At 48.0% G+C, this 20429-nt stretch overlaps 1 protein-coding gene across 1 annotated transcript; it reads right to left on the reverse strand.

Annotated features, from left to right (window-relative positions):
* On the reverse strand, positions 3005-11805 carry LOC100737419 (pregnancy-associated glycoprotein 2). Its single transcript, XM_003480693.3, has 9 exons — positions 11718-11805; positions 10459-10624; positions 9063-9180; positions 8854-8972; positions 7445-7644; positions 6401-6517; positions 4714-4855; positions 4531-4629; positions 3005-3313 (listed from the first exon to the last, which is right to left on the reverse strand). The coding sequence occupies exons 1-9, from the start codon at positions 11768-11770 to the stop codon at positions 3158-3160; spliced, it is 1170 nt and encodes a 389-aa protein (XP_003480741.2). The 5' UTR covers positions 11771-11805; the 3' UTR covers positions 3005-3157.

Consider the following 20429-nt stretch of genomic DNA (forward strand, 5'->3'; position numbering starts at 1 on the left):
AAATCATGGACTTGGAGAATAGACTTGTGGCTCCCTGGGGGGGGGAGAGGGAGTAAGTGGGAGGGATCGGGAGCTTGGGGTCAACGGATACAACTTGGAATGGATTTACAAGGAGAACCTGCTGAGTAGCATTGAGAACTATGTGTAGATACTTACATGTCAACAGAACAAAGGGTGGGGGAAAAATGTATACTTGTAAGAGGAACTAGGTCCCCATGCTGTACAGTGGAAAAAAATAAATTAAAAAAAAAAGAATACAACAGGTCATTTACTGAGTCGAGACCCTCTGCCTACACCCTGTCACCGCCCCCCTTCCACGACAAGGCTGCCATGACTGGTCTGGTTTTGGGGCAGAGATGAGCACAGCTGAAGGATGTGCCTGAGGCCACGCAAGATTGCAGCCTCCCCTTGAACCAAAGGTCAGAGACTTAGGCTTTGGCAGGTGTCCCACCCGCTTTGGCTGTCCCGTGTCCTGTTTGGCCCGTCCTGCTGTCTGATGGTGAGGACTGGGCCTCGGGTCACCCCCTGAGCATTTGTTGTAAACATACATATGTCTCTTCAGGACATAAGTTTTAAAGGGGTTCAACTGCTCCACAGGTCACATCACACACGGCTCTCTCTGTCCCTTGTGCCCGTTCCTGAGGCAGGTTTTGAGCAGCGACAGAGGGTGGGCTCCATCCGGGGTGGGAACGGAGAGGAGTCAGTCAGAGGAAGATCCCAGAGAAGACAAGTTCCTGGAAGGAAGATTCTAGGAGGAAGTGTCAGGGTGCCCAGTTGCCGAGTGAGACTGTCTTAGACCACTTAGATAGGTAGATCATACGTATTCACCTTTGTGTCTGGCTTATCTCACTCAGCAAAATGTGCTCTAGGTTCATCCATGTTGGCAGAAATGGGATGACGGGATCCAGATGGCGGAGGAGGAGGAGGACGTGGTGCTCGCCTTCTCCCACACACACGTCGGAAAGAATTTCCATGTAGAGTGATTTGCACAGAACATCTACTGAAGGCTGGCAGAAGACCTTCAACCTCCAAGGAGGGCAAGAAACCCTCCATGTAACTGGGTAAAACAAAAGGAGACAAAAGAGAGAGAGAGAAAGGAAAGAAAAAAAGAAAAAAAAAAAAGGAATCAGGATGGGACCAGCCCCCCAGAGAGACAGCTGTGAAAGAGGAGAGGAATCCCCACCCTGGGAGGTCCCCTAACTGATGGGGAGATGAGCTGAGCAGAGGGAGCTCAAAGTCTAGAGAAAAGGGCAGCAGCCGGACTAGGAGGGCAAAGCAGAGAGGGCTGCACAGACCATCGGCACCACCACCCAGGACACCACAGCCTGAGACTCCCATCCTGGGGTCCCCCCCAGTACCTGACGCAGAGTAAGTGCTCAGCAAATCTGTACTGAGTGAAAAGATGAAGGGAGGGAGACATTCCTTTAGCTGACGATCGTCTTGCCTTTGTGAAGTAAAGGCCGGAGCTGTGCATTGAGTTGAGGTGTGTTTTCCATCTTATTTTTCTTCCCTGTACCTTTTTCCATCTGGGCTCCCCTTGGCCTCTAACCCCTATTGTCCCCAGCCCGGGGCGCTGCCTGGGTCTCCAAAGGAGCTAAAAAGTGGCACCTAGAACCAGACTTTTCTTTATCTCTGCTCCTGGAGGAAGCTCAGCAAGGCTGAAGGGCTGTTCCCATCGTGACTCAGCAGTAAGGATTCGGATTAGTAACCATGAGGATGCAGGTTTGATCCCTGGAACCTGGGGCTGCTCACTGGGTTAAGGATCTGGCGTAGCCGTGAGCTGTGGCGTAGGCTGCAGTCAAGACTCTGATACTGCGTTGCTGTGGCTATGACGAAGGCCGGCAGCTGCAGCTTGGATTATACCCCTTGCCTGGGAACTTCCATGTGCACAGGGTCGGCCCTAAACACAATAAAACCAAAGAAACAAACAAAAAGAAAGCCTGAGGGCTTTGTGCACCCTGGTACCCCTTTAAGAGACAGGCAGTAGTCCCTTCAACAGCCTTTGAGGCTGAGGTAAGGGCCACGCTGGGCTCCCGAAATGGTGGGGATGCCTCAGACACGCACACGGGTCTGTTGCTGCAGAAGTGGGTCTAGAAAGGACACGGCTGGTGTGGGTGGCAGAGAGCTGGTGACTAGGGTCAGGGGACAGGGGAACATCCTAGTTATAGGGGCCTCAATCAGAGCCCTTCTGGAGCAGAAGTCCTCTGTCGAAGGTCCTCTGAGAGGGTAAGAATATTTTTTTTGCCAATCTTTTATCATGTCCAGGGGTCAGGGATTGAACCTGAGCCACAGCAGTGATACCAGCCACAACACTGATCCTTAACCTCCAGACACCAGGGAACTCCAAGCACCTATACGTATTACCCCTTTCATCCCTCTGAGAACGTGGCACAGTTTCTGGGGTTTCTTTATCTAGAACATCCTTCTGCCACTTCCTTTGGGGCCACTTCTCCCGGGGTCCAGTCACTTTGTTCTGGAGAAAACTGTCAATCAGATGCTGCCTGGCAAGGCCCTGTGACCAAGTGAAACCAATCGGAGTACCCAGGACCCCTCTGCGATGGTTGGTCCAGGGTTGGACACGTGACCTCCGGTGGACCAATCAGAGCCCTCCCTGGTACCCCGATCTTTTCTGCGCTTGTTTTCCTTCTGGATGTAAAACCCTGGGGCAGGCAGCTGTGGAGTCCTTCAGTATGTTTAGAAGCCTGAGGGAGGAAAGGTAAGAGAGAGGCCAAGAGAGTCAAAGGTGAGAAGAGGGAAAGAGCAATGGAGAGAAAGAGTGAGCTGATGGCTTCTGATGACTTGGGTCTGGTCACTGAGATCTTTGGATCTGCACGGATTCCTTGATCCCTGATCCTCAGCATCCTTCCGAGAGGTCTGCCCTTCTGTTGGAAATCTCGTGGAGATGGGCTCCTCTCATTTATGGTTCAGACTAGGTCGTGCAGTCCTGCGCGATTACGAGGCACCGCCCAGACCCAAAGAGAGGCGCTGGTTGGTATCAGCACCATTGCAAAGGCAATCCTTTATTCTTTACTGAGAACAGGACTTTTCAGAGCACCGAACGCCGTCAAGCCGCGCTCCCTGGGCGAGAATGCCCTAGGTGTGAGGGAATGTGTGTTTAGGGTGTGGGCCTGGCTGTTTCTTGAAGCAGCTCCAGCATTTACACAGCGGGAGCCAGGCCAATCCTGTTCTGTCCTTGATCGAAAACGGTGAAGTACACCCTTAGGAATACATCACCCAGGATCCAGCTGTCACTCTCGCTCAAGGTATCCATGATGCCATCAAAGCCGCTGTAGCAGAGGTTATTACTAGCATCCTGGGAGAAGGAAAGACACAGCTGTGAGCCTGAGCCCTCACCTGCCACTGCCCTCCATATCCACGGTGGGCAGCTTCTTGGTTTCATCTCCTGCCTTAGGTGAGAGCTGAGTGGCTCTCTGAGCAGCTGCAGAAGTGGGGTGTCCATCCAAGAACCAGGCGGGCTGTAGCCCCCCTCCCCCTCCCTGCTGTTTCTTTCCTTCTGCCCCAGGCTGGCTGTTCTCTCTGCACAGAAGGCCTTTTCTTGCCCCTTTCCCCACAACCTGTTCTTTAAGGCTGTGCTCAGCGCCTCTCCCCCACCCCACTCGGGTGGCCTTCCTGGACTCCTGCTCACCCTCCTTGGCCACTCCAGGCTGGGTTGGGTGACTTGCCCAGTGCTCCATTGTCTCTAGCCCTCATCAGCTGGATGTGCCCCTGGCATCCCTTAGCACAGCCCCCAGGGGTGCCATGGGCACCGAGCCCAGTGTTGATTTGCCTCCACCCCAGAGGGGCTTCTCACCCCTCCATGAGGCTGGGGGTTTAGAATATTGGAATTCCTTCTCTTCCTCACAGCCTTCTTTGAGCTCCTTCAGCCTCCTCTCAATTCCTATCGGGAGCTGACGTGTATTAATGCTCAAGTCTGAGCCAGGGGCTGTGCAGTCACTGTGTCCCCTTCATGCAGGAGGGCCTCCAAGCCCTGCACAGGGCTGGTCTGGTGTCCCAGCTCCCAGAGGGGGACCTGGGGCTTACGAAGGGCAGGTGCAGCCTAGGACTCGGGAAACCCTCTAATCATCATCCAAACCAGGGCACTTTGGAGATGGGCAGGGAGACTGTGAACCACTCTGGTGGGACAACACACTGGCAGTGTCCTCAGCCACCCCCTTGTCCCTCAGCCTGATGATCACAGGGATTCTGTGTCATCCATCTGTGGGCCCTTGAGGGCCAAGGCCCTTAGTGGTCCCCTCTCCTTGTGCCTGATACTGTGCCTGCTCGGGGTGGAGTCTCCATCTTTATTTCAGGATGGTGGTTGTCCTAGTCTTCCCTTTGCCTTCAAGAGGCTGGTTTTGTGGGAGGCCCTGGCCCCCTCTCCAGCCAGGGCCACGTGGTAGTGGGTGGTGGGGGTGGGAACTGCAGTGGTACAGCTTGGCTTGTAGAGAGCCCCCTCCTCCTGGCATCAAGGAGCGCACTGGTCCCACACATTGCAGATTTAAGAACCAGCCCCCAGGGTTGGCCCCTCACCTCTTGGACATAGGCTCGAGCTGGCACTGGGTAGTTGACATTGTTAATGGTGAAGACGATGTCTGGCAGGGCCTTCCTGGCATTACACGGGACCACATACTGTTAGAGAAAGAGGAAGAGAGGTTGGTTCAGCAGATCTTTCCTGTGAAGAGCCCCAGAGTGACCCTGTGGCCTGATACTTACCTCTTCCTTAACGTACGCAGCATTGATGAGAGAATGGATTTTGGCCACCGCTTTACTTGGGCCAATCAGCAATGACGTCCCGGTATCCATGATGGCCTGGCAGCCGCGGGGACAACCAATGACCTCCCCTCTCCAGGTGATCCTGAGAGACAGTGGGACAAAGGGGGCTCCAGGATCACTCTGAAGTCTCCCACTGCTGCCACTGCCCCCACCCACGACTGTCTCCAGAACAGTCCTCCAGCTCTTGTCCCCACTCTGTTTTCCTTTGCTCTGATCATTTCACTTTCTTTAATTTCCTTTCAGTTCCTGAATGCACCAGGCTCATAGGTGCCTCAGGGCCTTGGCACAAGCTGGTCACCCTGTCTAGAAGGCCTCCATCCCCTTTGGTTGATTTCTCCTCATCATTTAGATTGCAGCTTAATTGTCACATTTCAGGGAATTCTCCTCTTGCTCCCCTCCACCTCCTGCCGCCAACCAGATCAGGCTCTTCTCTTGGATATTCTCTGTACACACTATGTCTAGCCTGGAGCAAAGTGGTAATTCATTCTTTGTGGGACTCATTTCCTGAATGTCCACCTTCCTAGATGCTAGGTCTATAAGAACAAGGGGTATCCTCAGGGCCCATCACACAGTAAATCCACACCATGTGTTTGTTGAATGAATGAAGATATGAATGAGGGCAAACAGAGCACTGTTTTCTGGTGTCTAAGCAATAACGGGTCAACACCCAGAGTGATGGTGGAGATTCTCTAGGGCAGTCTCAGCTCAGAGTGGTGGTGGTGGGGACACAGGGTGCCCTGGGAGAGGTTGTCCCCTAGGTCTGCCCCCCGGGCTGGCTCAGACACTGAGGCCCCCAGGAAGAAATGACTGAGCTTGCCCAGGGACCTCCAAAGGACATGGAAGCTCTTGTGTGAGGGCCTCAACTCCTGCCTCTTGTTCTGAGGCCACTCTTGGGTCCCAGCTCCCTGGTGGTCCCTGTCATAGCCCTTATCCCCCTGTGTGCCTGGGATGGGGCGGGGTGAGTCAGGTTCAGGAGGTGTCTCTCTGACTGATGTGCTTTCCAGTTTCAAGAATGCAGCCAGCCTCTGTGCACTGCTGGGTAGCTTCTCCCTAAGGAGACCCATTTTCCCAGTTTGTCCAGGACGTGTCCTGTTTTCCCACTGGCAATCCTGTGCCCTAATCACCTGCTTGGGCCTGGGTAGCTGAGGACAGTTGGTCATCTTAGCACCAGCCTGCTCAGGCTCGTGGAAGTCTCCCTGATTCTCCTTTCAGGACACTTTAGGGTCCTCAAACCCAGCACCCCACCTGCCTCCCAGCATGGCAGCTGCAGTGTCCCCCGGTTGCACAGGTATCTCCAGAACCTGGTCAGGACCTTTGTCAGGACCCTGGTCAGAAGGCCTGGGTAAATATAAACCTCTGAGAGGTGTTTGTGTCTGTCTGTGTATGTCTGTGTCTGTCTGTCTTGGTGTGTCTGTGTGAGCGGGCGTGTCTGTATAGGTGTCTCTATGTGCCGTGTGTGATTCTATGTGTGTCTCTATATGTGTTTCTTAGTGTGTCATTGTGGAGAGTGTGTGTGTGTATGTGTGTGTGTGTGTGTGTGTGTGTGTGTGTGTGTGTGCGCGCCTGTCCGTGTCTGTGTGCATGTGTGGGGACAGCCTAGGGATGGTTTTCAGAGGGAGGGGCTTACCTGTCCAAGGCGATCTGCCAGTAGTGGGGTTTTGAGAGGGGCACCCACTTGAGGTCTCCTTTGTAGTATTTCTTGTCCACGCCACCAAACATCACCACGCTGCCCTCCTCTTTGTTGCTGAGGAGAGGAGGAGAGGGAGGGCTGAGTGTAGGAGAATAATGGGTGGCTTCTCTCAACTTGGCCACACAGCAGGCACTGTTGAGGGATGTGCTTATCCACCCATCAGAGGCACCGCTACGATCCCATTTTAGAGATGTAGTAATAGAGGCACGGAGGGTTGAGTACCTGATCAGCTAATGAGTGGCCCAGAAGAGGTTTGAACCTGGGCATCCTGGCCAGGCTCTGACCACCCACCCTTCCTGGAGGGCCTGGTCCTTTCCCGCAATCAGCCTACTGAGAGAATCCCTCAGGGGACCCCAGCCTGGAGGGCTGTGGCTTCCACTGGGCCAGCCGTCAATTTTCAGGAAAGCTGAGACCTGAGGGCCCTGAGGGTGTGGATGAGGCTCACCCAGGGCCAGGTTCCTGGGCCCGTGACCTGAGCATCCATGGGCCCCCCATTCAGCAGGGCCCCGTGCCTTCTCCATCTCTGTCCTGAAACTCAAGCTTTTTCCACAAGGGGTCCACATGTTCCTTTTGCACTGGCCCCTGCCAGTGCTCAAGCTGGTCCTGGGCTCCTGGTCAAATGTGAGTGAGGAAGAAAGAGTCCCCCCATCCCTGTCCTCCCTTCCTTATCGAATCCGTCAGCGAATCCCGTTCTCTCCTCTTCCCACCTGAATCCTGACCCCTCCACTGCTCCTCCTCTTCCCTCCACCTCCCTGGACCAAGTGCTGCCCTTGGCCCAATGAGGATGGTTATGTTCCAATAAAAGCATATTTGTAGAAACCACTGGCAGCGCCTGGTGTGGCCCTGTGGTCACAGTTGGTTGGCCTTAGTCTTGACTCTCATTGTCTATAAACTTCTGGATTGTGTGGTCTATAATTTTTCATGCAACTTAAACCCTCTTAGAGCTGATGTGGAGACAGGGTTTGTGCAGCTCAGACTTACGTGCTCAGGTAGAAGGCAAAGACAGGCTCAGAAATTTGGTCTTGCTTCTTTAGGTTGTCGATGATGATGGTGGTCCCTTTGATGGCGAGGCTGGGATAGGCCAGGCCCAGGATGCCATCGAAGATGGCATGTTCAAAGGTCCTACTGATCTCCTCCTTGCTCAGGCCAAATGCCTGGTCCGTGCTGGTGAGTTGGCCGATCTGTGGGAGTGGGGGTGTTTCCACATGAAATTTTGCGAAGCAGGCCAGGGCCTGGGCTGGGGTGGAGGGGGCTAAGAAATGCCATCCGCTTGCAGAGAACTAAGGCCTGCCTGGGCCCTGGCTTGGCCATAGCCCAAGCTAGGATGGGGATCCCATTTGATTTGTGCAGGGTTGTGGATTTCAACCCACGGCCGCTCCTTCTGCAAATGCTATCTCCAGTTAGTAGACTGGCCTTATGCCCTTGTCCTGGGGGGAGAGTGAGACTCAGGGCAGGACCACATGGTTCCCACCTGAGGAGAATGAGTAGAGGGCAGGGTAGCCTTCCCTTTGGCGTCCCTGGGATCTGAGGGCAGAAAGGGATGAGTTTGTTGCAATGCATTGTGGATTCTGCATCCACACAGTAAGGCAGATGCCCATTATAAAAGGTAACTTCAAGGTTCTTATGAAAATTCTGCCTGAGAAACATGCAGTGTATGTGTGTGTGTGTGTGTGTGTGTGTGTGTGAGAGAGAGAGAGAGAGAGAGAGAGAGAGAGAGAGAGAGAGAGAGAGAGAGAAAGGGAAAGAAAATACCCAGGCTCTTTTGGGGTGGCCAGCCTTAGTTTTAATTAGATTCTCCAAGACCGCCTAGAGTAAGAATGCACTTAGCAGGTTGCCCCCACTTCTTTGGCCCCCTGCCTCCCCTGCCTCAGTGCCTGAAGCCCTGGGCTGCTCCCCAGGGTCCCCAGATCACTTTAAAACCCACACCAGCAAAACCCCACCCCTGCTTAGTCCTGAGTGGCCAGGCCAGCTTCACCGCTTACCAGATTGGTGACCTCGGCCAAGGCCCTCTGTTCCCTAATCTGTACAAGTAGGTAATAACAGTACCTGCTGCAGGGGGGAGGGCTGCAGGACTAAACCATGATCACAATGGAAGTGCCTGGCACAGTTCCAGGCCCATTAGGGGAATAGAGAGGTATGTTTTTTTCTCCCCCCTCTCCCTGCTGCCAGCAAAGTGGCACCTGAGCAGCAAATCCACCCCTAAACCTCTCTCTGCATTAGGTTTTCTGAGAGTTTGCATGTCAGCAGGTGCGCTTCCTCCTCAGGGCAGGTGGGCAGCGAGACACTCAGGACTTTGGGAAAGGCAGTCCCTCCCAAGGGATCTGTGTCTGTCTGGGAAGCAACAGTCCCTCCAGGGCCAGCCCTGCCTGAGCTTGTGGTGTCCACATTACCCGAACGGTGTCATGTCCAAGAAATCCTGACATCTCCCCAGAGCCGTATTCCAACGTGATGGATTTGCCCCAGTCATGGAAGGTGCTGGAGTGGGAAGGGTTGAAGGACCTGTGTGTAACTGCAGATAGAGGAGATGCGTGTCTGTGAGCTTGCCGAGGTCCGAGAAGGGGGGTCGGGGCAGCACAAGGTGGGCGGGGAGGGCACTCACCACAGGCCTTGCTTTTGCAGTAGATGGAGGGCACCCAGAGGTCTGATGAGCCGGTGTCAAAGACGACACTGAACTGCTGCGGGGGTGTGCCGATGCTGATGTTGCCCATGTAGGCCAACTGTAGGGAGCGGGGAGGGGTGGTCAGGGCAGAACTGACTGCCCTGGTCACCTTGGTTTTGGGAAATGCCACCAACCTTGAGGTCCCCTGAGCACGGCCCCACCTCATAGCCTGTGCTCAGACCAGTGTCTCATTGGAGCAGCTCTCCAGTGTCCCCCTCAAGGCCCATCCTGAGCACGTCCTTCTCTTTCCTTTGCCCACACTCAAACCTGGTCCTGTCAGCAGCATACAGTTGGCCCTTTATTGTGACATTCATTTATTCTTTGTCTGTGTCTAAAGCTGGGAGTTCCTGTAGTGTCTGAGCAGTTAATGAACCTGAGAGTATCCATGAGGGCACAGGTTCGATCCCTGGCCTCACTCAGTGGGTTAAGGATCTGGCGTTGCTGTGAGCTGTGGTGTAGGTCTTAGTCACAGCTCAGATCCCCCCTTTGCAGTGGCTGTGGCGTAGTCTGGCAGCTGTAGTTCCCACTCGGTCCCTAGCCTAGGAAACTCCATATGCTGCAGGTGTGCCCCTCAAAAGGCAAAAAAGAGAAAATAAAATAAACATAAAATTAAATCAGTATCCATAACCATATAGTTATTAGATTTCTACATTGTCACCCACCGCAGGAGCTCAATAACTTTTACTCGTAAACTTTTAGGATCTACGGGGGCTGGATGGACTTCCACCATCTGTGGCTTCAAAGTTGCTTTGCAGTTGGCTTTATTGTTTAATTAGACATGACTCACCCTTCATCGGTAACTAAGTGGTTCCCTTAGTTCAAGAAGAAGAATCTTGGGAGTTCCAGCGGTGGCTCAGCCATGATGAACCCCCCTAGGATCTGTGAGGATTGGGTTGGATCCCTAGCCCCACTCAGTGGGTTGAAGAATGGTATTGCCCTGGGCTGTGGTGTAGTAGCAGACGTGGCTTGAAATGCCTGGCTGTGGTGTAGGCTGGTTGTTGCAGCTCTAATTCAACTCCTAGCCTGGGAACTTCCATATGCTTTGGGTGCTGGCCCTAGCCACCAAAAAACCCCAAAAGCTCCACGTGCCAATGACAACTCCCTGGCACAGAAGTGGAGGTTCAGTGCCACCTGGTCATCTCTGGGCCCAGTCACCTCAGACCAAGAGTTGAGGGTGGGAGTGCCTTCTCCTCTGGGTGTGAGGCGCCAGATCCCCCTGTGGTTCTGCTTCCTGAAGGGGCCCCAGCCCCAACATCCCTCCTGGCCCCTCCTGGGGAACCCCAGCTTGACCAGAGCACCAGGGGGCGCTGTGGAGCCTTCCTCCCCTTTCACTCACATCCAGGTAGTTCCTCAGTGGATGGGAAGCAAATTTCCGGACATAGGAAGAATTCTTCATCAGGCGGAACTGGATCATGTTGTAAGGATGTTCCTTGAGGAAATTTTTCAGCAAGCCTTTTTCCCTGAGGCTTTCTCGGACAGACTTGACCTTCGTGAGAGGGATCCTTTCACGGTGCATTGGGAAAAGGAAAAAAACAAGAGATAGCCAACAGCTGTCCATGTTGTAGAAGGACTGTCACCCTCCATTGTACCGACGCTGTGTGTTTTCCAAGCATTGTTATGAGGAGTGTCATCCTGCAAAGACCATGGCAAGGGCCTAGGTTTGAATACAGGTTCTTTCCTGTAATGTTGCAAAAGCCATGGGAGCCCTTGGAGCCTCCAGTGGCACCCAGGTTGAATGCAATAGCCCCCGCCCCCTACACAGAATGTTCTGGCTGTTAAGGAAGAGGATGGAAGTCATGTGCCTTATGTGTGGGAAGTCTCCACCATGGTAGCCGATCCCATCGCTATTGTCATCCAAGAGTATCTGCCTCACAGTAGCTCTGGGAGGAGGCAGAAGGGGGATCGTGATCCTCTTTTTAGAGAGAAGGACTTTGAAATGCAGGACAGGGAGTCTGTGACTTGGCTGTGGTCATACTGCTTGTTAGAGGTCGAAAGGCCTAGCAGTAGGCCTCCTGATCTTTCTCCAGGGCTGAAGCCGAAGAAAGGGATGAGAGATGGAGCCAGGAGATGGGGAATAAATTGTGCCAATTAAGAGGCTAGCGAATGAGGAAGAATCAGACTTGAAAGGAAAATGAACGAAACCTCCGAGTGTTCTTCATGGGTAGAGTCAGCCAGAGAGTTGGAGAGAAAGAAGAGAGATCCACAGGTGAAGCCCTAGAAACTCATAGACACAGAAATGGAGAGGGATCCAAGAGAAGACCTAGGAGCAAATGCAGGAGAAATGCTTTCCACAGACCTCAGTGACAGTTGCACAGGATGTGCACTGAACAAATCCAAGGCGTGCCATTTTTCACTTGGGTCGTGTTGGGACTGGTGCCCCCAGAGTTGTTCAATCCCGCAGTCCTTCCCCAAGATCCTTGGGCCCCATGGTGCCCATGGCGAAGTACTTATCAATCAGTGAGAGCTGAGGTTTAAGACTGTCAGGAATGTTGGCATTCCCTTCTAACCCCAATGTGTGGAGGAATAAGAGGATGACAGGGCGACAAGAAACCTTCCATAGAGAGAGATGCTGTCAGTTCTAGTCCCCGTACTTACATGACTAAGCAGTCTGAGAGGGCCACCAGCCCAAGGATCACAAGCCACTTCATGCTTCTTTCCTGGGTCCAGGTACTCAGGAAAGAGGGAGTTCTGAGCATGCAGTGGTGGCTGGAAACTCCTAGTTATATATGCTCTGACATGCCTGTATCGTCCCCTCTCGGCCACTATTGGACCTGATAAGAAATACAGACCTCCTGATAAGATCTTAGCCTCCGTAAATGTCCTTGGGGAGTGGACTTGAAAAATTCTCAGCATACAGAGATTCTACTTCTGTGTCTTCCTTGGGGCTTAGCTGCACAACCAAATCAAACCATGGGGACTAGCAAAGAGTTGGGAGGCTCTCGTGACATTTGAGATGAAACACTGCTAATAGTGTGATAAAAATAAGTGCTGGGGGCCTTGCTTGGCATTTCATAGTTTTGTGCGGTCTTGGCAGCCACTTTGTGAGGTGTGCCTTTCTGTCCTCTGTTGGAGCAGGGATTGTGAAGAGGAAAAGAGTTCAAATGGCAAAGTGAAGACTTAAGTGCAGCCTCCTGACATACAAGTGGCTTTAGGTAGGGACCCATGGCACAGATCATGTCACTTGGGATGCCAATTGTCTCCCAAATCCTAGGCTAGAGGGAATTACAATGGCCCAGTTTTAACATTGGAAGAAATGGGATGCATGAATTCAAAAGACATTTTATTCATCCAGTACATGTTAATGGAGGACCCTGTGTGCTGGTGTCCGGTCAGATGCCAGAAAGTCAAAGTTGAGTCAGACACAGGCAGTCCTTGTCTTCAGGGAGCTGACAGTCTAAGGCAGTTCTCACAGACTAATGGCCCAGGATGCAAAGTCAATGAATGGCCTGGTTGGATGGGCACCCTGGGCTGGGGCAGCGTCTATGCAGCTCCACCCTGTGGCTGCCATGCTGGAAAGCAGGCTGGTTGGCCACGTTTTCCAGAGAAGTCAGAAATCTGGATGTTCATGTACACCCCCTGATTTCAAATGTTAGCTACTAATTTTCTTCCCTCTCTCTCTGTTTTTACAACCATGCTGTGATCCCAACCTCCAGCACCTGTGCAGGTTTTTCTCTGGCCTGTAAGCGGCAGTCAAGAGGGGACAGAGGGGAGGTTTCATTCATGTTGGTCAAATGAATAAGGGACTGAATGCATCTTAACCGTGTGAATTTTCCTTCCCTTTGTTAAGAATGTCCAGCGAGGACAAATAAGGCAATGAATATAATAATTCCATTCCCTGTTCACTAGTTTTTTATTTTATTTTATTTTTTTAGGTCTGCATGTGCATCCTAAGTTCCCAGGCTAGGGGTGGAACATGGCCGCAGCTCTAGCTTTCACCACAGCTACAGCCTTGCCAGATCTGAGCCTCTTCCTTGACCTCTGCCACAGGTTGTGGCAACACCTGATCCTTAACCACTGAATGAGGCCAAGCTCAAAGTGGCATCCTCATGGATACTAGTGTGTTTCTCAACCTGGTGAGCCACAACAGAAACTTGTTATAATTCCCCAATAGGCTACTAGTGTGTTTCTCAACCTGGTGAGCCACAACAGAAATTTGTTATAATTCCCCAATAGGCTCCATGCCTTGAAATATTGTTTGTCAAAACAAGGATACAGTGAAGGAATTAATTTTTAAAAGTCTTATAAATCAATGAAAACAAAAAATATAATAAAAAATAAAAAAGGCCACGCTGAGCTTCTGCTCAGCCTGAGATGAACAGGGCTACTGGTTAAACTGCTATTGCAGCCAAAGCAAAGATAATGGCATTTGAGGGCTCCTTCAGGGGTCCCTGGGGTTGTCTTGCCTGAGATCTGTCCAGGAGTGTCCATGGGGGAGAACAATGGGAGGCTGAACTGGTTACTAGCTGGGCGACAGAAGAATTGGGGGCCACTGTGTCTTCCTCCTCATTTTTGAACAGTGTTAAAATTGAGGTGATTCCGTCCTTATGGAGGCGACCTGACAGTGTCTAGCAAACCACACATGTATGCCCTTTAATTCAGCAATGGTCCCTCTAGGGACCTATCTCAAAGATACACTGCAAAAATGCAATGAAATATGTGCTAGGTACAAGCTGTTCACTGCAATGTTATTTGTAAAAGCAAAAGCTTATAAACATATCTGAGGTGACCATCCACAGGGTCAATTCAGGTATGTAGGGCAGGTGCACAGCTGGTTACAGTGGGGGTGTGGAGAGGAGTGGATGGGTGAGATCTCCAGGGTATACTGTTTAGGGATTTTGTGTTGTTATCATGATTGTTATGAATGCAAGTGCATTTTTTTCTTTTTCAAAGTATTTTTAAAAGTGGAAGTCTAGTTCATTTACAATGTTGTGTTAATTTTAGGGGCACAGCCAAGTGATTCATTTATACATACATGTATATCTCATTTTTTTGGATTCTTTTCTCTTATCGGTTATTGTAAAGCATTGAGTTCGAATTCCTGTTGTGTCTCAGAGAGTTAAGAACCAGACACAGTGCTCATGAGGATGCGGGTTTGATCCCTGTCCTGGATGAGTGGGTTAAGGATCTGACACTGCCGTAAGCTGTGGTGTAGGTCACAGATGTGGCTCGGATCCCACGTTGCTGTGGCTGTGGTGTAGGCCAGCAGCTCTAGCTGTGATTTGACCCCTAGCCTGGGAACTTCCATATGCCGTGGGTGTGGCCATAGAAAGAAAAAAATTGAGACTTCCCTCTACAATATGCTAGGTCTTGTTGGTTATTTTATATATGGTAATTGTTTAGGCCTTAAAGAAAGAGGGCCCAGAATCGTGCTTAAGTTTGTTGCTTTTACATACACATATAGGAATATTTTCAATAAGCAACAGTGGAAGAATAAACTAAAATTGAATAAAAATTTAATGTTATGGGGAGGGGAAGGGATGGAAGTGAGATTTTTCTTGCTTTCTAGTTTGCCTTTGTAACCATGTCATTGTGTTTCAGATAAATAAATAGATAAACTCATCTGTCAAGCCCGCAAACCAACTAAGACAAGTGAACCTAATTGCATCAAGTTGGTGACATAGCCATATAGAAAAAAAATTACCTAAGTGGCTTGAAATGCAGAATTTTGACTCTATATTCAGAGTGAGATTATTTTCTTAGATTTAAAACAAACAAATAAATAATCTTTTCCTCAAAGCAAAACCAAACCAAAGCAAACAAACAAATAGGCTAAAGAAATCTGAAACTGTTATACAACATTCTTAGTGGTATTGCTATTGTTCCCCTGAAAGTGTCATATTTAGGTTATACATTAAAGCATGTAAGTAATTTTGCTAATGTTGTTGTGAAGCAAGACTTTCAGTGGAAAAGAAAAAAGAGGTTTAAGTGTGAAACAAAAAAGCTCCAATAAAAGTGCCAGGATGGCCGAGGGGTCTAAGGTGCCAGACTCAAGGATTCTCCTACTAAGTGAAGCAAGTCTCGAAGAGAAAGACAAACACCTTATGATATCATTTATGTGTGGAATCTAAAGTATGCCTAAAGATGATCCTATCTGCAAACCAGAAACAGATCATGGACATGGAGAGCAGACCTGTGGTTGCCCTGGGGGACGGGGGAGAGGTGAGAGGGGAGGGAGTGGGATGGATGGGGCGTTTGGGGTTGGTGGATGCAAATATTCCCTTTAGAATTGTTAGCAATGGGGTTCTATTGTACAGCCCAGGGAACTATGTCCAATCTCTGGGGTAGAACATGATGGAAGAGAGTATGAGAGAACGAATGTATATACATGAATGACTGGGTCACCATGCCATGCCTTAGAAATCAATACAACACTAAATCAACTCTACTGTAATAAAAAATAAAAATATAATCAGAACAAAAAAAATAATTTTTTTTAGCTGCTTCCTGATTGAATTTCACTGTCATGCTGACATTTCAGAACCAACATCACATGTAATTATAGTCACAGAATAACAGAATCTTGGCATTTGATTGAAGGTAGGAGATCAACTATTGCAATACGGCTAGTCTCTTGGAGGAAGATATACTGAAGTCTGGCAAGGCCATGCCACTTGCTTTTTAGGGGTGGAGGTACTAGCTCTCTGCATCACTCAGCATTACCATTATAGGCAGACAATTCCTGAGCACTTTCTAGGTCTATGTAATGCACTAAAGGTACCAACATGATTTCATTTAATTTTCACAGCAGTCTTATGATGTCTACATGTAGCTGCTATGATCTCTATTTCTAACCACGTGAAACTGAGGTTTCTCTGCTCTGAGTAGCAGAGGCTGGGCATGAACACAGGTAACCTAACTCCAGAACCCGAACATGGAACCACATTGCCATGTGAATGAGGTTGTATATATGCCTGACTCTGCGTGTACAGAGACAATTATACAAATGGAATGTATGAGTTAAAAAACTTACATGGAGGAGTTCCTGTGTGACTCCTAGGGTTAAGAACTTGACACAGTGGTTTTAATATTCAGGTCCAATCCCTGACCTTGCTCAGTACATTAGGGATCTTGGTGTTGCCACAAGTTCTGGCATACATTGCAGATGTGGCTTGGATCCAGATCTGGCTGTGGTGAAGACCTACAGCCTGGGAACTACCATATGCAGCAAATGTGGAAACCAAGCAGGACTATGTGGGGCTCCTGGGCACACAAGGCTTTCTGTGTCTCCCATTTCTTATGTTTAGGGAGTAAGCTTCAGCCTCTCTGACATTCACTGAGCTCCAAAGGGCAGGTTCAAAGAGTTGCTAGGCAGGGAAGGGAGGGAATGCAGAGGCCAGGGAGGAGCAGTCAAGAGACAAGAGTGCAGCCTTGGGGCAGGGTCCTGGTTCCTCTTCAAAAATATGTATAACCATATCTTTGAGCCCTTCTGCAGAACTAAAACCTTCAACAAATTGAAACAGATATCAAGATACAGGAAGCACAGAGGGCCCCAAACAAACTCACACCAAGACATACTATACTAAAAATGGCAAAAGTTAAAGATAAGGAGAGGATTCCAAAGACAGCAAGAGGAAAATCTAGGAGTTAATTATAAGGGAAACGCCCATAAGGTTATGTGCTGATTTCTCTGCGAAGATACTACAGGCCAGAAGAGAGTGTCAAGATATATTCAAAATTGTAAAAGGGAAAAATTTACAGCCTAGAGTACTCTACCCAGCAAGATTACCATTTACAGTAGACGGAGAAATAAGGAATTTCTCCCCACACAAAAAGTAAAAGAGGATAGCAATCTAAACCCATTCTCAAAGAAATACTGGCAGCTCTCCTCTAAAAAGGAAAGACGTAAGCAGATTCAGGATGGAGGAAATCACAACAGGAAAGTAATCCCTTATAAGCCGTGTGCAGATCTAGGAGGGGAAGGTGTTTGTAAAAGCCGTGATAAACACGAGGATCAGCAAAAGGATAAACACGAAGATGTAAAGAAGGACATCACAATCATAAAATGTGGGGAAGGGAAGCCAGAAAGTCTAGACTCTTTTTGTTTAGAATGTATTTGAGCCTATGTGACTATCAGGCTAAAAAGCAGGCAGATATGGGAAGGGGTCAACCGACTTGGAAAGCAGGGCAACCACAAAGCAAAACCAAACAAACAATTCATTCACAAAACCTATAAAGAAGAGGACACAGGCATAAAATAAAAGGAAATCATCCAGCCAAAACAAACAAACAAACAAAAAAAGTGAAAGGAATAAAGGAGAAACATAGAATTAACTGGACAACAAAGTTCACAGTGGCAAAGGATTTATCAATAATTCCCTTAACTGTCAATGGACTGAATGCGCCAATCAAAAGACATAGAGAGGCAGACTGGATGTGAAAACAAGAGCCTACATTATGCTGCTTGCAATAGCCTCACCTAAGGCAAAGGACACATATAAGTTGAAAGTGAGGGATGGTAAAAGATATTTCATGACAATGGAGAGGACAGAAGGTGGGAATTGCATATTCACATCAGTCAAAACAGACTTTAAAACAAAGCCAGAAAGACAAGAAGTACACTATTTAGTGATAGGAGGATCAGTTCAAGAGAGCATATTACACTTGTCAATATATATGCCCCTAATATAGGTGCACCCAAATACATACAACAAATACTAACAGACATAAGAGGAGACATTGATGGGAATACAAAAATAGTAGGAGATTTTAACACCCCACTCGTCTCAATGGACAGATTCTCTGGAAAGAAATTCAATAAGGCAGCAGAGATCCTAAATGAGGCAATTAGAACAGTTAGATTTAATTGATATTTTTAGGGCGTCACACCCAAAAAGCGAGAATACACATTCTTTTCAAGTGCACATGGAACATTCTCAAGGATTGATCAGATACTGGACCCAAAACTAAGCTCAACAAATTTAAGATTATGGAAATTATTTCAAGCATCTTCTCTGATCACAATGGTTTGTAATTAGAAATCAACCCCAGGAAAAGAAATGAGAAAACCCTGACTATGTGGAGACTAAACAACATGCTACTAAAAAAACAAATGGGTCAACAAGGAAATCAAAAAGCAAATAAAAAATGCCATGAGACAAATGACAGTGAAAACACAGTCATTCAAAATCCATGGGATGCCACAAAAGCAGTTCTCAGAGGGAAGTTCATAGTGATACGGGCCTTCCTGAAAAAAGAGGAAAATGTCAAATCAACAACCGAAGCTACCACCTAAAAGAATTCGAAAGGAAGAACAAAGAAAACCTAAAGTCATCAGAAGGAAGGGTGTCATAAAGTTCAGAGAGGAAATCAATGAAATACAGAGTCAAAAAATGATAGAAAAAAATAAAAAAATCCAAGAGCCAGTTCTTTGAAAAAGTAAACACAATTGACCAAACTCTGGCCAGACTCACCAAGAAGAGAGTGACAATCCAGATAAGCAAAATAAGAAATGAAAAAAGGAAATATCAATGGATATTGTAGATATATAAACAATAAGAGAATATTATGAGATTATATACCAAGAAATTTGACAATCTAGAAGAAATGGACCACTTTCTAGAGAAATACAGCCCACCAAAACAGAATCGAGAGGAAATTGATCATTTGAAAAGACTGATCACCAGAATTGACATTGAAATTCTAATAAAAACACTCCCTACAAACAACATCCTGGTCCAGATAGCCTCACAGGCAAATTCTACAAAATTTACAAAGAAGAACTCATACACATCCTTCTTAAACTTTTCCAAAGATTGAAGAAGTAGGAATAATCCCAAAGACACTCTATGAAGCCAGCATCACCCAAATTCCAAAAACCAGACAAAGGTAGTATCAAAAACTTATAGGTCAGTATCTTTGAATAATAGAGACTCCAAAATTCTCAACGAAATTTTAGCCAGCTGAATCCAAGACCACATTAAAAAGTCCATACAGCACGACTGATGGGACTCATCCCAAGTTCACAAGGATGGTTCAACATATGCAAATCAATCAACAGCCTACACCACATTAACCAAAGAAAAGTCAGAGCCCACATGAGCATCTCAACAGATGCAGAAAAGGCATTTGACACAATCCAACATCCTTTCAAGATAAATATTCTTACCATCGTGGGTATAGAGGGATCCTATCTTAACACAATAAAAGCCACTGATGAGAATCCCACAGCCAATATCATTCTCAATGGAGAAAAGCTGAAAGCCTTTCGGCTAAAGTCTGAAACAAGACAAGGATGTCCAGTCTCACCACGTATATTCAACCATTCAACATACTATCAGAAGTCCTAGCCACAGCAATCAGAAAAATGAAAGAAATAAAAGGTATCCAAATGGGAAGGGAAGAGGTAAAATTATAACTCTATGCTGATGATGTGGTACTATATGTGGAAAACCCTAAAGATGCTACCCAAAAACTACATGAACTGATGAATAAATTCAGCAAAGTAGCAGGATACAAGTTTAACATTCTGAAATCAGCTGTCCTTCTACATACGAACAATGAAATATTACAAAAAGAATAACAAGAATGTATACCTTTTAGAAATCACACCACAAAGTATGAAATGCCTCGGAATAAACCAGACCAAGGTGGTGAAAGTCTCCTATGCTGAGAAGTATAAGACATTAATCAAGTAAATTAAAGAGGATTCAAAGAAATGGGAAGATATCCCATGCTCTTGCACTGGAAGCATTCATGTTATTAAAATGACATCCACTCAAAGCCATCGACAGTGTTCATGAGATCCCTATGAAATTACTGACGACATTTTTCTCACACCTGGAACAAACAATCCAAACATGTGTATGGAACCATAAAAGAGCCTGAATTGCCAAGGCAGTAGTGAGGAAGAAAACCAAGCAGGAGACGTAACTCTCCCAGACTTCAGACAATATTCTGTAACCGAGAGAGTGTGGTACTGGTACAAAACAGACATAGTGACTAATGCAACAGAAGAGAGAGGGAGCCCAGAAATAAGCCCAGACACCTAGTAGAAATGGACCACTGTAGTCAATGAATCTTCAAAACGGAAGCAAGAACAGAAAATGGAAAAAAGACAGTCTCTTGAGCAAGCGGTGCTGGCGAAGCTGGACACCTGCATGTAAATCAATGAAAGTAGAACACTCCCTCACACTACACACAGAAGTCAACTAACAATGGCTTACAGACTTAAACATAAGATAGGACACCATCGAACTCCCAGAAGAGAACATAGGCTAAACATTCTCTGACGTCAACCACACAAATGTTTTCTTAGGTCAGTCCCCTAAGGCAAGAGAAATAGGAACGAAAAGAAGCCAAAGGGACCCA

The sequence above is a fragment of the Sus scrofa genome, chromosome 2 (assembly GCF_000003025.6).
Source record: "Sus scrofa isolate TJ Tabasco breed Duroc chromosome 2, Sscrofa11.1, whole genome shotgun sequence".
NCBI classification, from domain to species: domain Eukaryota; kingdom Metazoa; phylum Chordata; class Mammalia; order Artiodactyla; family Suidae; genus Sus; species Sus scrofa.